Source organism: Balaenoptera ricei, chromosome 20 (assembly GCF_028023285.1).
Source record: "Balaenoptera ricei isolate mBalRic1 chromosome 20, mBalRic1.hap2, whole genome shotgun sequence".
Taxonomy (NCBI): domain Eukaryota; kingdom Metazoa; phylum Chordata; class Mammalia; order Artiodactyla; family Balaenopteridae; genus Balaenoptera; species Balaenoptera ricei.
In genome coordinates this window covers 22,989,899-23,014,240 of record NC_082658.1, presented here as the reverse complement: position 1 = coordinate 23,014,240, position 24,342 = coordinate 22,989,899, and the positions used below count along the sequence as shown (strand labels likewise).

Sequence of the window (24,342 nt, the reverse complement as noted above, 5' to 3'; positions counted from 1 at the left end):
CTGGTGCTATGGAATAGGAATTAGAATTGTTTTAGTATGACTCTATGGATTAGAATTAGGAGAGTTATTACCTAAGGAAAAACTTTCTAACTGCCAGGACTGGACTTCAAAGATAGCATGAATGTGTCTCGAAAGACAGTGAGTTTGCTGACACTGGACGTGTGCAACTAGAGGTAGCAGAGATGATCTAGACAGGTGTTTGGACCAAATGGTCCCTTTGATCAGGAGACGCAATCCTATTTATTGGGTGATGTCAGCCAGTGCTGTTGATATCAAGGAGAAAGGTTTCAGGGACTGGAGTGATCAGAGAAAGATATTGGATTACTTTATCCTTCAGTGTATTGGATCCGTACTATGCTGGGCACTGTTCTAGGCACTGAGGATACCAGTGGGGAAGATAGACAAGATTCCTACCTTAAAGGAAGCGGAAAGCAGAAGTACAGTTAAGGGAGAGGGAAAGGAGGCAGGGTAGGAGTTAATTAAGGACCACCTACTATATGTGAGGCACCATTAGATGCTTTTATGTATTTCCAGTTCTTTCAACAAGCAGCACAGTAGCGATTATTTGCACTTTGATAGAGGAGAGAGAGTGAGAGGCTAAAGTGACTTACTAGCCTTGTATGGACAGAATGAGCTCTGCGGCCGACGTACATTTTAAGAGAGGGCAAACGGATTAACCTTTAAATGTCAGTTTCCTTTTGTGTAAAACGGGGATGACGGTATATACCTCAAGGACTGTGAGGATTCAATGAGATAATTAATGCCTACAGAGTGCTCTTAAGACCTGGCAGGTAGAATGTGCTTAGAGGCTGCACAGCTAGCGATGGTCAGTCCTGAATTCGAAGCTAGGACTCGCCGGATTTTCTCCCCCAGCTTGTAAAGGCTTTGGCTCCGAGGGAGGAGTAACCCTGCGGTCCCCAGCGGCCCAGAGCCCTAGGGCTGTGCACTTTCCCGGTTCTCCTCTCCCTCGCACCCCCCCTCCCCGGTCCCGCCCCCTCTCCCCGGTCCCGCCCCCTTCCGCTGGCCGGACGTCCGGTCCGCGTGCGCGCGCTCCTGAGGCCTCGCCTGCCCTCCGGGAGTCACCCAGTGAGCGCCTCTGAGACGGGGCGAGCCGCGGAGGCCTGGGCCGGGTCAGAGGCCCCGGGTACGTAGCGCGCCGCACGGGCAAATGGGAGCTGCCGGGCCCGGGGGAGGGGCGGGCCGGGCCGGGCGGCGGCTCCCGGGGTTGCATTGCTCTCTTGGGCGCCCAGGCCACCCCGCCTGGAGAGCTGGTTCCACCCCGGAGGTATTGTGTCCCGGCGCCGGGCTCTGGGCGCACCAGTCGTGCTGCGTGGTGTAGCGTACAGTACGCGCCTTTCTTTCAAGCCTTGGTTACAGTTTATGGAGCACATACTATTTTACCTCCATGGCTCATTGCCTTGACAGTAACCGTACTAAGTAAGGTGATGTTTTCCCTGTTTTACAGCTGTGGAAACCGAGAAAGGTTTACAACTAGAAGGCGGTGGAAATTGAATTCAAACTCTGGTTCAGTCCAGAGCTACTGCACTTCAGACCTTTGTGGTCAGATATAAGTTTGATTTTTGAATCCAGCCTCTGCCACTTCTAGTTGTGTGATCTTGGGTACCTTTCCGACTCTGTTTGCTCATATGAAAAATTGGAGGCATGGAGTTCCCACTCATGCACTGATGAAGAGGGCAGCCCGACCCCCTGCTTTTCTCCTCCTCCCAGCTTCCCAAACGGAGGCGTTGGCGCCTCTGGAGCTGAGTTTGTTGACGAAGTTTTCAAAGATGTTTCTCCCCCAGTTATGGGGAAATTGTCACCCGAATGAACTTTGACGTTAAGACCTAGTTTTAAAGTTGAGGAAATGGAAGCCTTTGCATATGGTTTCTTTGGGGGCCAGCTATGCAGATTTTGCCTAAATAAATCAGATGGATTTGGCAGGGTGCAGACAGGCCTGGGGACACGATGAAATGCTAGAGATCTGGCTGATGATAGAAAGTGGACAGGCCAGTTGGGGTGGTTCTTCCTTAGAGCCCTAAATTCCCACCAGATCCTCTTCTGTCTTTCGAGCAAGGTCTGAATGTGCCCTCCTGGGTAATCTGGTTAAAGGGTTCAGAACCTCAGTACCTGTGCCTTTAGGGCTGAAGGCAGGCCAGCAGTAGCAGTGAGCTTAGCTTTGTTTTGAAAACTACCCACTCTCCCATTTTTAGATTGCAAAAATTTTTCTCTGAAAGTTTCAAAGGATATGATTTCTGGTTAATTGTAAATATTGACATTTAAAAAATAAAACTGTTACATCAGGCACTTAAATCTGCAGTGGAATCTAAATACCATAGTGATTTGATTTCCCTCATTCTTTGAAAAGAATACATGAACCAGGTTTTTTTATATATAGGGTTTTTTTTAACATAAATTTATTTATTTATTTATTTACTTTTGGCTGCGTTGGGTCTTCGTTGCTGCGCGGGGGGCTTTCTCTAGTTGTGGCGAGCGGGGGCTACTCTTCATTGCAGTGCGCCGGCTTCTCATTGTGGTGCGCGCCCTTCAGTAGTTGTGGCTCGCGGGCTCTAGAGCTCAGCCTCAGTAGTTGTGGCGCTCGGGCTCAGTAGTTGTGGCGCACGGGCTTAGTTGCTCCGCGGCATGTGGGATCTTCCTGGACCAGGGACCAGGGCTTGAACCCGTGTCCCCTGCATGGGCAGGCGGATTCTTTATTTTTTTATTTTTTTTTTATTTTTGGCTGTGTTAGGTCTTTGTTGCTGTGCGCGGGCTTTCTCTAGTTGTGGTGAGCTGGGGCTACTCTTTGTTGCGGTGCGTGGGCTTCTCATTGTCGTGGCTTCTCTTGTTGCGGAGCATGGGCTCTAGGCGCGCAGCCTTCAGTAGTTGTGGCACTTGGGCTCAGTAGTTGTGGCTCGCAGGCTTCAGTAGTTGTGGCTCGCAGGCTTCAGTAGTTGTGGCACACGGGGCTTAGTTGCTCCGCGGCATGTGGTGTCTTCCCAGGCCAGGGCTTGAACCTGTGTCCTTTGCATTGTCGGGCAGATTCTTAACCACTGCGCCACCAGGGAAGTCCACCAGTTTTTATTTAACAGTTGAAATTTTACATTGTTCCTTTTTCGTCCTTGAGCTCGTATTTCCACTTTATTTCCTCCACAGAATTTTTTTCTAGTAAAATCGATTTTATGCTCGAAGTCTTTGGTTTGTTGTCCTACTTCTCTGCAACAAAAATACATACAAAAATTAAAACAGTTTTGAAAATTGTGTTGTCATAATATTAAACATTTTCTTTTGGATTGAGTTCAAAAATTGTAAAATACCCAATTGACCACAATAACTAGTTTTGATCATTGTTAAACATAAGTTTTATTTAAAATGCTTCTCTTAATAAGCCAAATGGAACTTAAAAAAAAAAAATTCATATATGTATCCATGTATATTTGCTAGAAAGAGCAGAGCTTTTTTTTTTCTCATGCCAGTAAGCATTGAAAAAGTTGGTTCTTGTAAATAAATACAGAGGACTTGAAGACATTTCGTTGTGGCAATAATACTCAACTCTTTGAACATCTTTTGAGTTATGGGCCAAAAAATCACCGTGATCTCAATTACTAATGACCTGTCAGCTGACAGTTCTTTTAGGTCCTCCTTTAACTTTACTGAAGGCAAAGGTTTAGAAAGCACCGGACTCAGCAGGAGGATTTGTTACATGGTCACTATAAGCAATCACATTCTCGGCATGAATACTTATATTTTGAATTGCCCCTTTGGGGTGCCAGGGGTATTTTGCACCGTGGAACAATGCACCTTAGTAAAATTTGGCGTGGGTGGGTAGTTACACCTTTCTGGGAACCTGGGAAAAGACAGCCTGCAGCATGTTCCAAGGCTGATCTGTTCTCATAGGGAGACACTTGGCAAACTGAGTTGAAATTTATTCCTCTTAAACCATGTTTTTGTGTCTCTTGGAAAATCTTCGTGCCTCCCCCAGTATGAAGATCACTTGGAACTACGGTGGGCAAATACCTAACTTCTTTTACCTTCCATTTCCTCACCTTTAGAACGGGAATAAATAAGAACTGACTTCTTTGGGTCATTGTGCTGATCAGATGGGGTCCACGACGTCCAGGCACATAGGGAGCAGCTCAGATGGTGGATGGCAGCTCTTACACTCCAGTTCCTGCCTGCTGGGAAACTCAGCTTCCTAGGCACTCCTTGCCTCGGTTTCCTCATTTGTGAGCCCAAGATATCTCAGCCCAGGAATGTGGGGGTGGGAAGTGATGTGGAAGAGGTTTTGTGATTGTCACAGTACGTTTTCTGGAACAGATATGTTCTTATTTTAAAATAGTTAATGTTGAGTTCCTGCTTACCCATGAGCTGGACATTTTGCTGTGTGCTTTATGTACAGTATTCAACAGATATTGTTTGAGGCCCTTCTACTCATCGGGCCCTGTTTTAAGCACCTTGAATTCAATAGTGCTCAGATTCTAGGGAGAGAGGGAGATTACAGTAAATAATCACATAGACATCATATTTGAGGGGTGATAAGTGCAGTGAAGAAAAGTGAAACACAAGGGAAACAGGGGTGCTATTTTACATATTCAGGGCAGTCTCTGATAGGGTGACAATTGGGCGGAGAAGGGGGTGAGCCATGCGACCCTCACCCTCGGGGGAAAGGGCCTTGTGTGTGGAGGGAATAGCGTGTCCACCGGCCCGAGGTGGGAGTGCTCAGCACGGTCAAGGAGCAGCAAGGCAGCCAGGGTGGCTGGAGGGTCTCAGTCGAGGGGGAGAGCGGTGGGTGCCTGGAGAGAATGGAGCTGTGTCTGTCAGGAGGCCCCTGCGGGACTCTAAGGACTGGACTTGAACTCGAAGTGAGACGGGGACCTTGGAGGGTTTTGGCAGAGAGGTGACACTATCCGACAACACTAGCTGCTGTTGACGCACGGACTGTCGGGGAGCAAAGGCGGCAGCAGATCACTCAGAGGCTGCTGCAGTAATCCAGGAGCGAGACGGTGGGCGGGGGGGGGGGGGGGGGGGACCCGGGCGTGTCTGGCTAGGTGGTGAAGCTTGAAGGCAGAGCTGGCAGGGGGCGCGGGTGAGTTGGATGAAGATTGTGAGTGAGGAGCCAGGAGGATGCCGAGGGTTTTGGCCTGAGCAACTGAAAGGACGGAGGTGCCCTTCAGGGAAAGGGAGTAGACCGCAGTCACCGACGTGTCACACGTTGAGTTGGGGAAGATGAGGTGATGGGGGCATATGGTACCTCATTCGGTCCTGATGAAACCCCTGTGAGTAGTCATTATTGATCCCATTTTATATGCAAGGAAATAGAAGCCCACAGCCCTGAAGTAAATTGCCCGAGGCCACGTGGCTGCGATCCCAGCCCAGGCCCCTGTGACTTCACAGCCCCTGAGATTTGGCATTCCCCGTGATCCTTTTTTCTGCATCAACACCAGTGTTGTAGTCCAGTCCAAATGACCTCCCTTTCCACCCATGAAACCTCCCTGGAGTGATGGTGTGTGCCTGGAGAGGGCTCTAGAAGAAAGACCTGCTCCCGCCCTCCCTCCCTTCCCTTGGTGTTGGTGAGGGCCGAGGGAGAGGGAGGCTGACCGCCAGCACCTGCTCTGGGGGCTCCCTCCAGGTCATTGGCAGCCTGGAGGAGGAGGTGGTGACTTAATAGGCCCAGCAGACGAAGAGACGAGAACTTGGACCCAGGTTTGAACAGCAGCCTCTCACCAATAATGAAATATCAGGAGCCAGGAAACTGTAGATAAAAATAGCACTTATTAGTTAACTGGAAAACAATATATTTTTGCAACCACTGCTTCCACAAGAAAATAATTGGGTCCCTTTCAGACATTACATGAAATTTCTAAAAATCATATTTGTATTTGTATGGAAATATGTATGGAAATATGTTAATATAAATGTTTCAGACATTACATGAAATTTCTAAAAAAAAAAAAAAAAAAAAAAAAAGAAAATAATTGGGTCCCAAGGCAGGGAACAACTCGTTTTCGTGAATGATTATATTGATCATTGGAGCAATGTGGATGCATCCCCTTTGGAAAGCAATTCAGAGGAGAAGCGTGTGGCTGGTCAGACATGCCCAGGGTGCAATCCTGAGAGGCTGCAGAAGGAGGAGGAAAGAGGCTGGAAGTTAATGAGGGAGCGGGCCCTGGCTGGGCAGGCCGGTGTGGGGCTGTTGATTGGGAGATGCAAAACAAGAGAACTCGCTTCCAACCCAAGTCCCGAGGTCTCCCAAGGGAGGGAAGAAAGAGTGTCCATTCACATATCAGTTCCTTACTCTTTTTTTTTTTAAAACACATTTTTTATTTATTTGTTTTTAAATATTTATTTATTTATTTATTTACTTTTGGCTGCGTCGGGTCTTAGTTGCAGCACGCAGGCTTCTCTCTAGTTGTGGCGTGCCATGTGGGATCTTAGTTCCCCGACCAGGGATCGAACCCACATCCCCTGCACTGGAAGGCGGATTCTTAATCACTGGAGCACCAGGGAAGTCCCTCAGTTCCTTATTCTGCTTGAACCCATTGGGTGTTTTGTTTGTTTGCACTCTTCTCCTGGAGGGATTTACTGGCAGTGAGCAGCATGTTCTCATGGAAAGAGGAGCAGGCTGGGAGCCTCCCCTTTGCCACTGACGGGAGAATGTGACCCCCAAGTACTTCCCATTCCCTTTCCTGCTTCTGGAGTCATTCAGTCATTCATTCTACGCATAGTTATCAAACACTCTCAGAACAAGAAGGGAACATCGGTTGAGGGTTCCTTGTGTGCTAAGTACTGTTCTAAGCGCTTTGCATGTATTAACACATTTACTCTTCATGGCAACCCAGAGTAGGTGTCCTTAGCTCCATTTTACAGATGAAGAAACTAAGTCAAAGAAAGCTTAAATAACGTGACCAATATCACTCACCTGGTGAGTGACTGACAGACACTGGACACTGGGCTAGATGCTAGAGACAAAAGGGTCCAAACTGGACACAGCTCGTGACCTTGTGGAGCTTATTTTATCTAACACGTAGTCACACAAACAAAAGTACGAAGCACAATGGGCACAAGGGAAGGAGAGGAAATGAAGTGGTGAGAGATGTCAGAGGCCTGATTTGGGTTTGGGGGGTGGACGAGGCTGCACCCAGAGAGGCGGCTTGCTTCCTCGCTGCTTTCAGGTCCTCGCTCAGAGTGACTGCTTTGGTCCCTCGTTTAAAACAATGACCCCCATCACTCTCGATACCCTCCCCCACTCAGCACCACCACACATATCGTGAGCTTTTTGATGATTTTTGAGCCAGATCAAGAAGAGGCTATCAAAGGTGGTCACTTTTCTGGTAGGTGCCTGCAGAGGAGCTACGGGACAGGTCTGCGTGGGTCTGGGTGCCTGACTTCGAGGCAGCTGGGAACTTAAACCTTTGTTACCTCCTTGCCGAGCCTTAAGGGGACAGTGGGCTCTCGGTCAGTGTGGCTCTTGGGCAGACCCATCCCCCACCCTCCCCAGGCCCAGGGTGAGTACCACGTGACTGCTCTCATTCACCTGTCAGTGCTCTGTTCTTGGCTGGTTCCATTTGTTACTGTCTGTCTCTCCAAGTTTTCCTGCGGGGCAAGACCTGTGTTTTCCTTTGGTTGCTGCAAAGCCCAGAGGAGCTCATTCAGCGGTTCATGAAGGAGTGAGCTATGGAGTGGCTTGTCAAATGGGAACAGCTGTTATTTGTCCAGCCCCTTTAAGCCAGGGGCCCACAGCTTCCCCGGGCATGTGCTCCTCCATCCCCTTCACCTTCCTGGCAGAGGCCAAGCAGCTGTTAGTCTGTTTCTACAGATGGTCATCCAAGGCCCCAAGAAGGGAAGCTCTTCATTGGGTTACCCAAGGAGGCTGGGGCAGAATTGAGCCTGGAATTTATCTCTGTGCCCTGGTTGTTGTCCGTAAGACCCGGCCCCCTGTTCTGCAGAGGGAAAACACCAGTGTGATCATCAAGAAATAATTTTTCTTTGGCCCCAAATTGATTTGCCTACAGACGGATGCGCCATCCTTATTTTGTCTTAATCTAAATGTAAATTAATTTTCCATTCCCAGGGTACATTAAGGCAGGGGTCTAGACTTGGAGTTAGGAGCCCTGAATTCCATCCACGCTCTGCTTTTAGTTGTGGTCCTCGGCAAGTCCCTTCTTCTCTGGTCCTCAGTCTTTACCATCGTAAACAAAGAGTCCATCCCAAGTCCTGTGGCACAGCAGAACTGCCTGGGTGCCTCCACTGCCCCCACCAAGATCTGATTCAGTAGGTCTCGAGGCGGGTCCTGGTCCTGTGTACAGGAAGGAGGTGAGGTCTGCTCGGCCACATGGTCTTACAGGCCCCCTTACCCAACTCGGCAAACCTGGGTGACCAGGTGACAGTGGCTTGCTTTCATCGATGAGGGGTCAGGGCCTTGTGGAGAACCAGCCCTTGCCCCTTCCCTCAGCTGCGGCCTGTTCTCAAGATGGGTCTTCTGCAGAAGAGGACCCAGTGCTTTAGGGACAATAGGACAGAGTTTGGATTTAAAACGCTGGTGCTGGATATCCCATTTCAAAGCTTCACCAAAAATAAATAAATAAATAAAAAATAAAAAAGTAATTCCCTGGTGGTCCAGTGGATAAGACTCCACGATCTCACTGCTAAAGGCCTAGGTTCAACCCCTGGTCAGGGAACTAAGATCCCACAAGTCGTGCGGCACAGCCAAAAAAAATTTTTTTTAATTTTTTAATTAAAAAAATGTTCAAAAGCTTCAGCTGTGTGGATGAAATTTTTGTTTGTTTGTTTTCCGTAAGTGAACCCTATCCTTAACTCCTCTTTTGTAAGCTGGAGGGAGACCTACCTGGGGGCACCTCTAGTCTCAGAGAGATTGAAGAGAAATGCCATGTAAACGGTTTAATAATTTAGTTAGGTCTCTCCATCTGGATGATGACTCTGGTGGATATTTTCCTCTCTCCGCCCCGGCTTCCCTGGATGAGAATGAGCCTGGGCAGATTTAAACGTCTAGGTTGGTCCCCCGCTGCCCCAAGCCACCCACCCACTCAGCCCACACCCGAGCGGCTGCCTCCCCCTGTCGTTTGGTGTGTCCTCAGGGGAAGCAGATTCATTTCAGTATAAGCTCAAGCAAAATGTAATTAGGACAGTAAATCTGCTGTTTAACCAAAAAAAAAAAGTCCTAGAACAGATTTCAGGGTCCTGGAGATCTTTCCTTTGATGCTGAAGGAAGGATGGGAGAGTCCTGGCCTTTGATTTAATTTCTCCCAGTTTGAGAACAGAGTCCAGGACATGGTAACCATGTTTACTGAAAATGCAACACGGCTTAAAATCTACTGTGAGATCGCCTGAGGCTGCAGGAATGGGGACCTGACTTCATGAAAGTCTTTTTTTCTTTCCGTGCCTTGCAGTATGACTGACTCACAGCATCCGTCCTGCACCAGCACCCTCACCTCCTTTCCTGGATATTTACCACGTCAGTGGCAGTGCACCAAGGGCTGTAGATGTGTTTTCTCAGTCAGTCTGCACAACAGCCTTAGGAGGCAGGTTCTGTCATCTGCATTTTACCACCATTTTATGGATGAAAAAACTGAGATTGAGAGAGGCAAGTGACTTACTCCGGGTTGCACAGCATGTAAGTGGAGCAACTGGATTTGAAGGGGTCCGTGCTCCTAGCCTCTGTGCTGTATTTCAACAGCTCAGTCTGAGAACCGCAGATCACCACGCCAGGCTGAAGGCTACCTCCCCACCAAGCCTGTCTTCCTTCCCTTGTTCCTTCTTGGCACAATCCACACTTCTCTAAACCTCAGGCTTAGTGGCCACTCAGCCACTGCCTCTCACTGAGCTCCCCACCTGGGCCGCTTCTTAGATGAGAAGGAGGGATTATTCCTCTCAGTCTACACCAGTCACCCAGGCCAGCTCCGTGCCGGTGCTAGGGTGTGGCAGGCAGGCCATTTCCTCCCTGTGAGCCTCAGTGTCCCAGACTAGAAAGCGGCGGCTGGGGGCATCTGGAGAGTGCCTTGGGTTCACCCCAGAGGGACAGGTGTCCCTTTCCTATGGGGAGCTTGCCTGCAGTGGGATACGGCAGCCTCCAGAAAGCTCTCTTTGCTTAATAGCACCCGACCTTGCTCTGCCTGCTCAGCGTTTTGATTGCTAAATTTATACAGTGTTAGTTTGCCTTCTTCATGAGTGTCTTTGAAAGAATACCGGAGGCCTTTCCTGAAAGAGTTTTCTGTCTCAGGTGGACCCTGAGCCTCCTAAGCTCAGGCCTTGGCTCTGCCTGGCCAGGCTGTGTCTCCCTCCCCTGCCTTTGCCTTGCTCTCCCCCAGCCATTTGGCTCCACACTGACCAGGCCTGCTCTGTCCCACAGGCAGGTCCTTCCGGCGTTCCTGTGCGGGACCATTGCAACCGGGCAGCTTGGCCTCCGGTGACCTCTGGCTCCTGGTTCCTATTCTCACTGACCTCCCTCTTTCCTAGGAAGATGTTCCTGGTAGGCCTGACAGGGGGCATTGCCTCAGGCAAGAGCTCGGTGATCCAGGTGTTCCAGCAGCTGGGTTGTGCGGTGATTGATGTGGACGTCATTGCCCGGCATGGTGAGTTGGGGGGCGGGTTGTACACAGCAGATCCCCTGGGCTCCCTTCCTTCCAAGAGGCCTCACCTTTTTATAGGTCCCTTCAAGCCCTCAGAGGAGGGGAGGGCCTTCCCGTCAGCCCTGGTCTCCTGCTCCTGCCCCCTACTGCCCCACCCCCACTCTTCCCTCCAGCTCCCCTCACCCCATGACCAACACCAGGGATTCTGTGCACTCTGCTCTCCTCCCTGCTTTCCCTCCCCTCATCTTGTTTTTGCTGCAACTGAAAGAAGCACCCCTGGGTTCCCCCATCATTTTGCCTCTGATCACTCAGAGTCCCCTGGCTGGGCTGGAGGCTCTAGAGAGTGACCCAGGCTCCTCTTCATGCCACAGTCGTCCAGCCAGGATACCCCGCCCACCGGCGTATCGTGGAGGCCTTCGGCACTGAGGTCTTGCTGGAGAATGGCGACATCGATCGAAAGGTCCTGGGGGACCTGATCTTTAACCAGCCCGACCGGCGGCACCTGCTCAACTCCATCACCCACCCCGAGATCTGCAAGGAAATGGTGAAGGAGACCTTCAAGTTCTTCCTCCGGGGTAAGAGCCGGGGCCTGGGACGGGGTGGGGCAGAGCAGGCTCCCCTCGGGGCCCAGGCCCTTCTCCTCTGCAGAAAGGTTGGCAGGGGGGTGGGGGGCGGTGGGGGGAGGAGCTGATTATCATCCAGGCTGTTGAGTTCACTCTGCTCATTGGCATCCTCCGTGCAGCCCCGTACCAGCCCCAGAGAGAAGTGATGTCCCTCAACTCTTAAGGGGGCTGACAGTTTAATGAGAAGAGACACTTGAGGCTTTTGAGCCGTGAACCTTAGGAAGCTGATTTTTCTAGTAGGGGTGGGAGTAATAACAGCTGGCGAATAATGGAGTCATAAGACCTGAGTTTAAGTACCTGGCCCTCACGGTTTCCAGCAGTGTGACTGTTGAGTGCGCCCACCCCTCCGCCTGTTTCCTCCTCTGCATAGTGAGGCTAATAATGCCAACCTGGGCAAGCTCTTAGGGAGACTAAGAGTCTACGCCGTGACTGTCAAACACCACGAAAATGTAAACCACAGTCAGAGTCAGATTTGGTGCTGGTTGAGCGCCTGGGAAAGTAAGTTTGCAGAGTGTAAGGTGGGGAGGCTCCGGGATGGCCAGGGCCAGTGGGGGTGGGTTCTAAGTGGAGGATAATCCTTCCGGGCTGGGCCTCAGTGGAGAGAGCTAGCCTGGCCTGCGCAGGGACGGCCAAGTGATGTGGCAGGACTGAAGGAAGGGGAGAGCGTTTGAAAAGCAGGGGTCTGTGGCAGCCTTTCCCAAGCCGTACGCCACAGCCCAAGCACGGTTCTTCAGGATGGCGTTGGGCAGCGGTGACCTGATCTTTACTGTCCAGGATGGGGTCAGTCCCCGGGAGAAGGGGGAGAGCTGAGAGCAGTGGTTTGGGATCAGGCGAGAGGCTGGCCCAGGGCCCCTACAGAGCGGCCTGTCAGCCGCTGGGCAACAGAGCCTCCAGCCCAGGCTCCGGGTTGAAGGCCTGGCTGATTGTCTCCTGTCAGTCATGAGGCTGAAACTTTGCTTCCTGGAGGGTATGGGGGAGGCTTCTTGCTTTTCTTCGGGCTTTTGCACTGTGATCATGGCCAAATTCTCACATGCATCAAGTTCTCATGTACAGAGTGGGGACCCTCTCCCCACTCCTGTCCCCCTCTGGCCAGTACCTCCCTCCAGAAGGAAAGGGATGACTTGACAGACATCCTTGATGTTGACCCTCCCTTCCCAGCCCCCCAGCTCTGTCCAGGCAGGAGCTGGCTCCCAGCATCCTCCCTGCTGGACCGGCTTTTGCTCCCCGTCTCAGTACCTTGCCACAGGCCTCCCTCCCTCCTCCCTCAAGGGCAGTCTCTGGACTCTTGCTGCCTTTGTCCTGCCTTTTGTATCTGTGCCAAGACCCCTCCCGTCACTGCCCACCCCCCGCCAGGAGCGAGGCCTCCTGCCTTTCATTCCTGCCCTTTCGCGTTCGCTCCCAGGCCAGGCGCGAGTACATCTATCTGCAGGGCTTTGAGGCAGCAGTGGCTCTCCCCTTCTGAAATTAAGCATCGGATAATGTCACCCGCTCCAAAGTTCTCCCGCTGTGTCGTCCACCCAACTTCCCCTCTCCCCAGCCACCACCACTTAAATAAAAGCCAGAAAGCTCTTTTCAGCTCGATAAGGTGAAAAATGGGGATGACAGCTGTGGCTTCCACAGTCCCAGTTTTCCCCTGATGAGTATAACAAATACAACTGTCAGAGTTGGTATAATCAAACGTCAGATAAGATCACCAGCTGTTGGGAGGTCTCCGCGTAGGCAGACGGATGTCTTAATAGAGTCAGGATGGTTTGCAGAGCTTATCAAGCAGGAGGGATGTGACAGCTGAATAGCCCTTTGCCAGCGAACCATAGAACTGTCTGCGAGCTCCCAAGAGGAGCCGAGGAGAAAGGACAGTGCAGGGAGAGGAAGGGACGGGAGTGGAGCAGAAAAGGGAGGTAAGAGGCCCAGGGAGGATCTGGTCTCGGCCCCTGTTCTGGGCTGGACAGGAGTGGGGGAGCCAGCACTGCCAGCCTCCTTCCTCCAGGGAGCTGTAGTAATAACAGCCATCATGTGTGGAGCGGTGAGTGAGGGTCTGGGTGAGGGGCTGCTGAGAGGTTTACAGGCATTTGCTCATGTAATCCTTACCATCTTCCTGTGAAGCGGGCCATCTGTTCACTCATTACACAGGTGAGGTTTGGTAAGGGGCCCAAAGGGAGACAGTGGTGGCAACAAACCAAGGCGTGTCATTTGAGCCCGTCTCATGACCCCCCGCTTCTCACTGCTCCGGGACCCCTGCCAGCTTTTCCACACTTACACAGCGGTCACTGGCCTAAAGAGAAGTAGGAGCCCCAGGTGCTCCTGGGCGAGTGGCCCAGGGACATGCCCGCGCACAGGGGGTGAGGGTGCACCCCCTTGGCCGGCCTTGGCTTGCAGTGGGAGGGCTAGTCGGTGCCTTTTACCCCATGGAGTTAGTTCTGTAGTATGAGTCATAACCACCCCACGCCTCCAGCATCGTACCTGTAACCCCTGGCTGGAGGCGGCCTCTGACGCCGAGAAGCAGCCTCTTTCCTTCTGGGGCTGCTGCGGCCGCTGCCCCATAGGAGTTTCTCGTGGAGAGTTGGCAGAGAGCGCCAGCAGGAGCTGGCTCCTGGTGGAGAACCTATCATTTTTTTTCGCTTTTTTTGAGGAAAGATGGGTGAAGTAGGGCAGAACAGGCCCACTTGTTCCCGGAAACTCTCTCCAGTCTCCTACAGCTCTGGCTGTGTCACCTCCCTGTTCGGAAATAACAACTCTTTGGGTTCAAGATCAAGTGAACTCAACCCTTTGTGACTGCCCCGACCACCTTGTCAGCTTCGCCTCACTCTGCTCGAGGCCTCCACTTCCGCCAGAGCTGTTCCCATTCCTGGAACCCTCACTTCCACCTGCTCATTTTCAAGTATCAGAAGTCCTACCCGCTTTTCAAGGCCAGTACAGATGCCATCCCTTCTGTAAGGTCTTCTTGGATCATCCACCCCAAAATGACTTTCTGCAGCATTGTGTTCTGAATGGCATTGGAACTGGCTAGCATTCAGGTTATGCCTCTCCTTGGAAGGTCTCCCCCTCTGCCCGGGAGCTCCTGATGGTAGGGGACAGTGGCTTTGACTCTGTTCCCACACTGAGCACATAGTCCTGTGTGTGCTTGCAGAATTGAATTTGTGGGTTTCCTGGCCTCCCCCCAGGATACCGCTACGTGATTCTGGATATCCCCCTGCTGTTTGAGACCAAGAAACTGCTCAAGTACATGAAGCACACAGTGGTGGTATACTGGTGAGTGTGTGGCACGGCCTGGCCTGACCGAGGCTGGAAAGGAGGACCCCTGGGGTAAGGCGTGTACCTGCAAAATGGCCCCCTGCATTTTGCCCTTTCCCCACAGGGTGGCCAGGAGGCCCAGAGGTTTTGGGGAGCAGGGCCCAGAGCCTATAGAAACTGACCTCTGTGCCTGACCCAAATGTTCCTGGGAGTAGGTGTGGGGGAGTGATGGCCCCCAGGTCTCTCTAGTGCTTGGGAAGGGCTCCCCCTGCTGGCTATTGGAGGCACTTCAGCCCAGATGCCGGGCCCTGCCCTGGGCGACCATGTTCTTATTCATTGGTTCCCTTTTCCCTCCTGCAGCACTTCTCAACTTTCCAAACATGTATTACTTCCCTCAGTTTACCTCTCAACATAAGGTAGTCAGGACAGGAGTTGATATTTCTGAGTTATAGAAAAACTCAAGGCGGGGAGTTACAGAATTTGTCCAGGGTCACCCATCGGCAAAATCTATGAACAGAAAGTTGCGGAGAGGGAGCTGTCAGAACCCAGCTAAGGAAGGAGCTTTGTTCATGTCCCCCAGGACATGAAGCAAACCAGAATCCAGGTTTGGCAAACAGAGGAGGATCAAACTGTCAGAGAAAATGAGTCATGGTCCCAGCGGAGTGAGAGTGCAGATGAGGCTTCAGGGTGTCTCTGCCTTCCAGAAACTTCCTGGATGCCATGCATAAGTACAACAGACACAGAGGTGGGCACTTGGCCCTGCAGGTACTTAGGGCACAGGGTGGCTCTCAAGAGACTAATGGCGAGGGAGTCTCCTAGCACACGGGAGGCGGGGCCTGGAGTGCTCGGTGCCCTAGGCAGCACCCTGCCCTCTGCCCCAGCGCCCCGCTGTGGGTTGGCATTTAAAGGCAGCCTGAGTCTGCTGAGCCTGGTGCAGGGACTCAGGCATCCTCTTTGCTCCCCCACTGGCCCGTGTCTCCCCCTGTAATCCTGCAGCCTCTCTGGGTTCTTTGTTCTCTGTTTGTGAAAGACTATCAACTGAGGCCAAGCCAACTCCAGGAGGACAGAATTCTCTTTGCCTTGGAATTTTAATACAATTGAAACTTTGTACCAAGGGATTCAAAAACAAAGTCTTACTAGTAGGTGAGTAAACAAGACGGGCTGGTTGCGTCTGCAGTCACCAGGTGACTCCACGCTTTCCCTGCCACCTTCCTCTTCCTATGCTTTCCTTTTGCTAAGAGCAGAGATAGCTGTGGCTCCTGGCAGATAATTGCGGCTTTGTAGATCCTGCCTGCTCCCCAGGAGATCCTCCAGCCCCACTCACCAGCCAGAGCAGCCTTTCCCAGGGTCTCGGGTGCCATACATGCCCCACTTTCACCACATGTGGTTGTATGGCTCTTGAGAGATGCCCAAGAGATGAATGAGTGATTATTTGCTTTTCATAAAAGGGATCCACGCTTTACAAAAATAAGGACCCCCTCGTGGACTCCTTTAACTGGCAAACTACCCCTGGTGCATTTGAAATAATATGGGGGTTTACCAAAGTGTGATTATACCAAAATGTGATTATTCACTTTTTCGAGGAGCTTGCCAATTGTGGGATAAATGTTTGGGCAAAAGTTCCCTTACCACAAACAACGTCGGTCTTTAAACCATCTGGGACTATCCCTGAGCTCCAGGAAGGGCTGTCAGAGAGTTCTGCCTTCACATCCCAGGAGGCCCCCAGTCTCGGCCTCACCGTCTGAAGGGTGTGCGCTCACTGGTGGCCCCAAGCCATCTCCATTCTGTCACCCAGACTTTCCCAGCCACAGACCTGCAGTGTCCCTGACTAGGGTTGGATATAGTCCTTGTTCTCAGCCAGGCAGGGATTGGCCCCATGACCTTGACAGTATGCTGTCCCCCTAACAAAGGAAATCAGAAGTCCTACCTACTTTCCAAGGCTAGTGCAAATGCCGTCCTTCTACAAGGTCTTCCCTGATCAGTCAGCCAGAAATGACTTCCTGCCACGTTCAGTTCTGAATGGCGTTGGGATTGGCTAGTGTTCAGTTATGTCTGTCCTTGGAAAGTCTGTCTTCACATCCCAGGAGGCCCTTGGGTCTAGGCCACAAGTAGGAGGGGACTAAACTGTAGTCATCAAATCCTCCCATCTTATAACTGGGAAAATTCAGGCCTAGTGGCAAAGCAGAGGGACCCCAGATGGCAGAAAACAGCTGCTGCAGCCCTTTCCCACCTTGTTCCTACTGAGGGGCTTAGGCAGTCATAGAGATGACCCCGTTCCAGAGGGCAGCTGGGCAGTTCCTGTGTAGCCAAAAGCAGGACAGGGAGTTTGCCCAGGAAGGCCCCAGGTGGTAATATCAGAGTGCGCGAGAGAGGCATTCTTTGTATTTCCTGTGGAGTTGGGAGGCTGGGTGTTGCTTGGCTTACTGTGCAGTGGTCAGTCCTGTCCCAAGGACCGAGGGGATCCAGTTCTCAAGTCCTCGCTCCTCTTAGAAGCACCTTGGGCTCTGCGCATCTCGCTTCATCAGTGGCATCAAGCCCAGTGGCCACCGTCTCAGCACAGTCCTTTTGCTCTGAATGTGCAGGACTAGGTGTGGGGAGACAAGGAGAGGGCTCTTTGTGGTGGACCGGGAAGCTGTTTTTGATGCCGCAGGCCCAGGCCCCCAGGGGAACTGCAGGAAGTGTTTAGCTTGCAGACACAGGCCTTTCAGTAAAGCTCATCCATCCAGGGGTGCAGGATGTAGCTGATTCCAGGTGATCAAATCCTCCCATCTTAAAACTGGGGAGTCTCAGGCCTGGTGGCAAAGCAGAGAGACCCCAGGTGGCAGAAAACAGCAGCTGCCCCCTTTCCCCTCCCCATTTATACTAAGGGGCTCAGGTAGCCCATAGTGCTACTAGGGTGCTCACAAAGAGTGGGGTGTGGTGGGGGGAGCCCATGAGCTTCCAGGGCTGTCCACCCCTGTAACGCGCCACTGGGAGGGAGGCTGGGACCTGCGATGTCTGAGCAGCCCTTCTGCCCGGTTCCTAGTGACCGAGACACGCAGCTGGCCCGGCTGATGCAGCGGAACAACCTGAACCGCGACGACGCAGAGGCCCGGATCAAGGCCCAGCTGCCCCTGAAGGACAAGGCCCGCATGGCCCGCCACGTTCTAGACAACTCAGGCGAGTGGAGTGTCACCAAACGCCAGGTGGTCCTCCTGCACGCCGAGCTGGAGCGCTCCCTGGAGTACCTGCCACTGCGGCTCGGGGTCCTCACGGGGCTGGCCGGCATCGCCAGTCTCCTCTACCTGCTCACCCACTACCTCCTGTCTTCCCCCTAGCGGACCCTGCAAGGCAGGAATTCCTGGGTCTCCATGTCCTCAGAGGCTGAAACCAGGTAATGAATGCATCCGGTTTCCTCCCAACCCCTCAACACACACACTCTGGATCTGGGCTGGAGCCCTGGACTGGGCTGACCCTTCCTTGGAGCACATCCTGTCCAAGGCAGAGAAACAGCCCTCTGTCAGCAGATGCTCCTTCCCACCTCCCCCAGCACCCCTCCCTCTGGAACAGTGTCCATCACGGGGTGTGGAAGCAACAATGGTAGACTCTTGTAACTTTCTTGTGGGCCGGGGTGAGGAGCACTGTCAGTGGCCGTCACCAGTGTTTAAAGCTGGGAGGGTCCCTGGGCTTGAACCCTCTCCTAGCACGTGCCCCGTCACGGCCAAAACCCCCTGCATGGACCATGGGAAATCAGTTTGGACCAAGGACTGCCTTCAAGCAGGATTCCCCTGTAGATTGAAGCCCTTGGCCAGGAGGCAGTAACAATTCCCTCGTGGGTGATGCTGTAGCGGGGCAGAGGCCAGGCCCCTTCTGGGATGACCCACTGTCCCACCATGGCATTTCCCTAGCACTCCCCGCACCCTGCTCCCCGCCTCCTCCTACCACTCTACCTCCCTGAGCTCTTGCTAGTCTGCACGCGGTGCACCAGGCTGTTTCTGGCCTCTTTGCCTTCACCTCCCCAATCTGGAAAACGTTTTTTTTTTTCCCTACAACTGGCTACCTTCCAGCTCAGGCACCATCTGAAGCCCCAGGCTGGGTTACCCAGCCTGGGATACCAGGCTCTGGGATACCCCCCGCCCCGCATTTTACCTGAATCCACAGTATAATAATCAGCCAAAAACTGGTTAGTCTCTCCTACTAGACTGTAAGCCCTTTGAGGGCAGGAACTGTGTCTTATTCATCTCTGTTCCTGGTGCAGAGCCTGACTCGCCATTGGTGCTGAATAGTGTGTGGATCTGAAATGCCCTGTGCTGCCATTGTTCCCCCAGCATCACCGACTGACCGAGGTTCCCAGACTTGGCTGATACCATTGGGGTTAAACTTGGCCTCCTCCCACACTAAGACCTGTGCTCCTCACTTCCCTGGCCCCAGAAGGTACAGTTGCCTTCTGACTTCTGGGGCCCCAGGAGGATTCCAGCCAGGTCCAGACATACCTGTGTGAGAGGTGGGTGGAGGTGCTGGGGCAGCTTCACCCACGTACTCCATCTTCCTTCCCCAACCCAATTAGACCAATGTAGACATCAGCTTCCCCTTGCCAGAGCTGGCAGACCTGCCGATGTGTTGATCCTGCGGCCAGCAGCCTATTAAGACCAGAAATGAGTGTGACAAATGCGACTGCTGTGGTGGCCATACTTAGTGCCCCCTTTCCCAGAGCTGCTCATACTTCAGAGACCAGCTCATTAACTCACTGCAAACCCGCAAGGGGCAAAGGCTGGTAAGGTGGTGGCAGGCTGTGGGGTGAGGGCCAGGGCAGGATGAGAATGGCAGAGGGCAGCCGCTTCCCCGGTTTGAGACCTGGCAAGAGCGGGTAAGGGAGGAAAGGTATGGACTCCTTGCAGTGCCCCATCACCCTAGTCATTGAGAAGATGGCTCCTCGTGAAGGCGTGACATGCCGGACGCTGCTGGATGTGTGACACCCGGAGGTAACATGGCATTGATTATTCTGATTCCAGGCCCAGAGGGATGATCTGATTCGGGTCAGAGCCAGGCTTCAGAACTCTGCCCGCTGTGTCCCTGGGCCTGCCTGGAAGGGACAGACTTGGCATCGCTCTGGTCCACTGGGCTTTGTCTCCTACTTACATGACCTCTTGACTTCATGATGCTTATGTCAGAGAACAGCGAAAACCCTTTGCAAACTATAAAGTTCCAGAGTTATTTTCCTCCCTGACCTAGTCTACTGAGTTTGATGCCAGAATGTCAAAGGATGGCCAGCCTGTTAAGGTGTGGAGAAAATGCCATCCCGTCCTCCCCTTGGCCCTGGTCCTGCTACAGCTCCCACTCACCTCCTCTTGCCTCCCTCCCCACGGCCTCCCTTTCCCAGGCTTGGTGGCCCAAGATGGTCTTACAAGAATCCTACTTCCCCTGGGGCGTCGCTTCATGTCTAGGTTGCTCGGGAGCCCCTTGGATACAGCAGGAGTCAGGTCCCCGGGAGCCCCGGCCCCGCGCCCGGGCGGGCGATCTTCCCTCCGGCCGGCAGGTGGCAGCATCCGCCCGGGTTGGGGTCGGGCCTCGGCGGCAGGCGCTCGCCGAGCGGTTACTAACTTTCTCTCGGTGGCGTTCCCGCCTCTTCTACGGTGCCGCGGCGGCGTCAGATCCCCCCGCCAGCGGCGGAGGCGCGGGCGCTCGGCCCCGGCCCGGGCGCTAGTTAACAAGCCGTGCGGCTCGCTGTGTCCTCTTTGCTGGAGCTGCGGGCACCCCGCGCCCCTGGCGCCGCGGGGTGGACGGATGTGTCCCCATTCCACCCCGTGCGAGGGCGACCGGCACGCTCCCCAGGCCTCCCACCCTCCAGCCGCGCGCTCGGGCCCTGCCCTCCGTTCACCCACTTTGGGCCTCACCGCCCCGGCGCGGAGCAATAAAGACGCCAGCGAGGGCTGCAGGCGCTCCGGCCTCCCGGCGGCGGGGGGATGAAGGGGACAGGCGGGCCCCTAAAACTATCCCCATCCCTAGGCCCAGGCTGGCCATAGGGTATTTAGCAGAGCCTTACAGATTCCAAAGCACATCCCGCAGCTTTCTCCTTGAAGTCCCCCAACTCTGAGAAGGAGTGCAGGAGGCTCAGAGGTTGAGCCACGGGGGCCCAAGTAACCAATAGGCATAATCCCACGCTCTGGACTCCCAGTACAATGCCCCTCCCACTACCTGCACTGTCCCCATTAATGACGCCTCGGGTCTTTAGCTAGGAGTTATTGTCAACTCTTCTTCAGATGTTCTGTCTCTCTCTGTCCTTGGGAGGGTGAAGGGAGGGGCAGGGGAAGGTTTGGGACACTACATAACAGGCCACCATGGCTAGAAATTGGATGGGAGAGGGACAGCCAGGGCTGCTGTCACAAAAGGCACTCCAGGTCGGGAGGAACCAGTCGCAGGAGCAGGAGAGGGAGTAGGGTGGCAGTGATGACCCGAGGCCTCGAGGCCACATGGGGTGGGCAGGGGAGACCCCAGAGATGGCAGATGAAAAGGAGCAAAGTGCAGGAGATGCCGAGACTCTGTGGGCTGCTCTCCTGCTCCTTCCCCGGGAAGGGGAGATGTGGCTGGTGGCTCCTCTGTCCCACCCGCAGAGCTGAGGCTGCACCCAGCTGGGGCCCAAAGAGCCTCCTCCCTTTGCTCCCCACCCTCCCCTCCCCATCGCTCAGATTCCAATACAATTTCCAGCTAACCAGCATGTCGATAGAACAAGTTGGGCAGCCGGATTGCTGGCCAATTACAGGAAATCATTCTTCTCCACAGCTCAGAGCCCAGGGAGAGGGAGGGAGGGAGGGAGGGAATGTGAGGGAGCAGACACCCAGCTTGCAGGCTGGGAAGGGGCTCTGGCTCTGTGTGGGGCCTGATGCAGCTCCAGGGAGGGCCTGGAGTGGGAGAGCAGGGGTAGATGGGGAGGCTTCTGGTGGTGGCCCAGCAGGGGTTCTTCCTCATCCTCAAACATGGCCCAAGCCACAAAGAGAGAGAACGGGACTGAGGGCTGATGAGGAGGGCCCAGGAGGTGAGGCATTTGCTTGGAGTAGAAGGGGTTAGAAAGGGGGGATGGTGAGACCAATCTCCCCCAGAGCCCTGTGTTTGGGAATGGGGTTGGTACCCAAGCCTCCCTGGCCCAGAGGATCCTTGCAGGGCCATCTGAGTACCTGGAAGCTGGGGCCCACATGGGCAGGACCTTTCTTCCACACCCAGCCGTGGACCAAGGGGATCCTGGGGGGGGGGGGGGACAGGGAGAAGGGGCTTAAAGAGGAGGAGGGGAGGAAAGGGGCTGCAGCCTGCAGCTGCGTGGTCCAGCAGCAGCCTCACTTGGTGAAGGGGTAAGTCTGGTAGCATCCTTCCACCCCAGAAGGTGGGGCATAGATATGTGGGAGGGGACAAGGGCTTCCTCACTTACCTTCCCAGCCCCTCTGCCTTACTACCCAGCTCTGGCCCTTAAGAAACTCACTCAGATGAAAAGATCCCAATCCCCACCCCCTCACTTTCCATCCATCTGAATCTACCCCTACCTTCCATTCTGACCTGGATGCCTGTTTGTCACCCCCACCGCTATCCACATCCCTCATCATATCTTTCCCAGAACTGCCTTAACTACTCCCAGGCTGCCCTACCCAGCAGACCCTGAGGTCCCCCTGCTTCCCAGCACCAATGATTAGCTCCCTTTACCAGTGCTGGAGTCTCTCCCCCAAAGTAGCGAAAGATCCTCGAAAGACAGGAATTTCCACAGGGACTAACTGCACCCAGTGACTTCCCTGGTGACGCAGTGGTTAAGAATCTGCCTGCTAATGCAGGGGATATATATATATATATATATGTATATATATATATATATATATATATATATATATATATATATATATATATTTCTTTGCTGATTACACCTGTTTAATTAATTAACAATACAGCAATTTTAACAGGGTACTATGTTTATCTGGAACCCCGATATGAAGCAGCTGTGACCCAGTGAGCCCTTTCCCTGCTCCAGGCTGTAGCACCTCCCCAGGACCCCTCCCCAATTTCTCAGCATCTTGCCCTGTCTCCTTCAGACCCCCACCCTTGGTGGGGCTTGGGTTGGATTTACCCCTGGCGCTTTGGCCAACCCAAGGGTACACAGGTGGGCAGACACCAGAGAGGAGACAGACCTCTGCGCCCAGTGCCCCCAGGCACCCAGCGGCTCTCAGGAAAGAGGCTGAGTGAATGCTCTTGACTGGCAAGGCCGGCCTCAAAGTGGTGGGTGCATGGGGAGAGGGGGTCAGCGCCCTGGGGCCCCTCCTTCCCCGGGATCCCTGCCTGAGCACACAGGCTTGGACGTCCGCAAGGGGGCTGTCAGGGCTGGCCCTGTTTGTGTCCCCCGTTTGGCGCAAAGCGGGCGGCCTCGGCTCTACGAGGCTGAGACCTAGCCGCGGCTCCAGGCTGGTGGAGCCGCCTTCGTGGGCCCTCCCTCGGGCGCTGCCTCTCGCGGGCCCGCCGCCCGGTGCTCGGCGATCCGGAAGAGGGCGCCCGGCCCGCCCTCGTCCACGGTGCCCCGCGGCCAGCGCGCCGCTCTCCGCAGCCCGCAGGCTCTACGCCATTGATCGGGCCGCGGGGACCAGGGCGCGCAGCGCCCCCACCCCCTCGCTTTTCGCTTTTAATTGAAGTTTGAGCAGAGTGCGAAGCGGGCAGAGGCAGAAACCAAATATTTAGTTGCTGCAAATTGGCACCTCCAGATCAATTACCCGACCCGTGTCAGGGCCTGCGCCGCCCCCCGCGCCCCGCGGAATCTCAATGCCGCGTTGCCCCAGCCCCGGCCGCCCGCGCCGCCCGCGCCGCCCGCCTCCATTCCACCGCACGCTTTTCATCAGCGCCAGCCATACATCACCCGTGGCCGCGAGGGGAACAGATTTTCAATGGGAAAAGTTCCCTGGGAGGGTCCTCGTTGCTGACTCCCGCCGCGCCCTGTGCTGTCTGCCCCCCACCTGCCCGCCCCGGCCGTCACCCAGCCTGTCAGATGGGGACAGCCCGGGAGGAGCAGTGAGATAAAGAGGGAGCTCCAGAGCAAGGACTTTGGGTCACATGGACTTGATCCAACCCTAGTATCTCCACTTATCCTCTGGGTGACCTAGGAGAAGTTGCTTATGCTCCCTGAGCCTCGGTTTCCCCATCTGTAATTTGGAGCTCAACCTTCACGTTGCAGGGTTATGGGGTCAACACGGCAGAGGGACCCTGCCCTGCCCTGGGCTGGCACATCGTGGCTTTACTTCTCAGCCCTGCAAGGGGGGTAAAATAGCTTCCAGAATGAAGTGAGGGACACTGGGTTTGTAAGCACTTCAGCCAAGCTCCTGCAGAACAGCAAAGGGAAAGCAGGGGGCAGCCAGCCCCCCAGAGTCCCTGGCAGAAGCCGGGCAGGCGGGGGCACCTGGGTCAGGCTCCATCACGGAATGTTTTGACCTCCAGCCTAGGTACATCTGGGCACAATCAGAAGAAGAACTGCTTCTCCAGTACCAAGGATGGAGAGTTAGCTGGGCCTGGAGGTGAGCCATGACCTCAAGGCTGGACCGGGGAAGGAGGCTGGAGGGATCTGAAGGTCACCAATGGCTGAGTATCAGGAGGCTGCGCCCATGGCAGGGGCCCGGAAGTGAGCTCTGCGGAGGAATCAGGAATTGGGCTGTAGTTGAGGTTTGCCTTTTCCCTGCTGTATGACCCTGCGCAAGTTCTTTAACCTCCGTTTTCCAATGTGTAAAATGGGGCTGACACCCTCTCCCTCCCAGAGTATTTGTGAAGAATAAAGGAGATGATGTTATTTATATGAGAGGGAAGGAACCTCGCTGACAGACATGGAGAGAATGGTGCTGAGTCCGTGTGAGTTCCCACGCTCAGCACTGCGTCCATTCCAAGAGCTTCGCTGGGGGAACTGGAGTCAAATGGTT

The 24,342-nt window shown here is 53.9% G+C and overlaps 1 protein-coding gene across 4 annotated transcripts; it reads left to right on the top strand.

Annotated features, from left to right (window-relative positions):
• Positions 1–1,035: 1,035 nt before the first annotated feature.
• On the top strand, positions 1,036–19,640 carry DCAKD (dephospho-CoA kinase domain containing). 4 transcript variants are annotated; one of them, XR_009499600.1, is made up of 6 exons: positions 1,037–1,144; positions 10,468–10,583; positions 10,952–11,155; positions 14,365–14,452; positions 17,460–17,807; positions 19,426–19,640. XR_009499600.1 is itself a non-coding variant. In XM_059907719.1 (5 exons), exons 2-5 carry the CDS (start codon positions 10,472–10,474, stop codon positions 17,749–17,751), a joined length of 696 nt encoding a protein of 231 aa, XP_059763702.1. In that variant the 5' UTR covers positions 1,036–1,144; the 3' UTR covers positions 17,752–19,640. The 4 variants fall into 4 exon arrangements, 2 of the variants coding, with proteins under 2 accessions (XP_059763702.1, XP_059763701.1); XR_009499599.1 differs by having other exon boundaries at positions 17,460–18,847; XM_059907719.1 differs by having other exon boundaries at positions 1,036–1,144; positions 10,472–10,583; positions 17,460–19,640.
• The last annotated feature ends 4,702 nt before the right edge of the window (positions 19,641–24,342 follow it).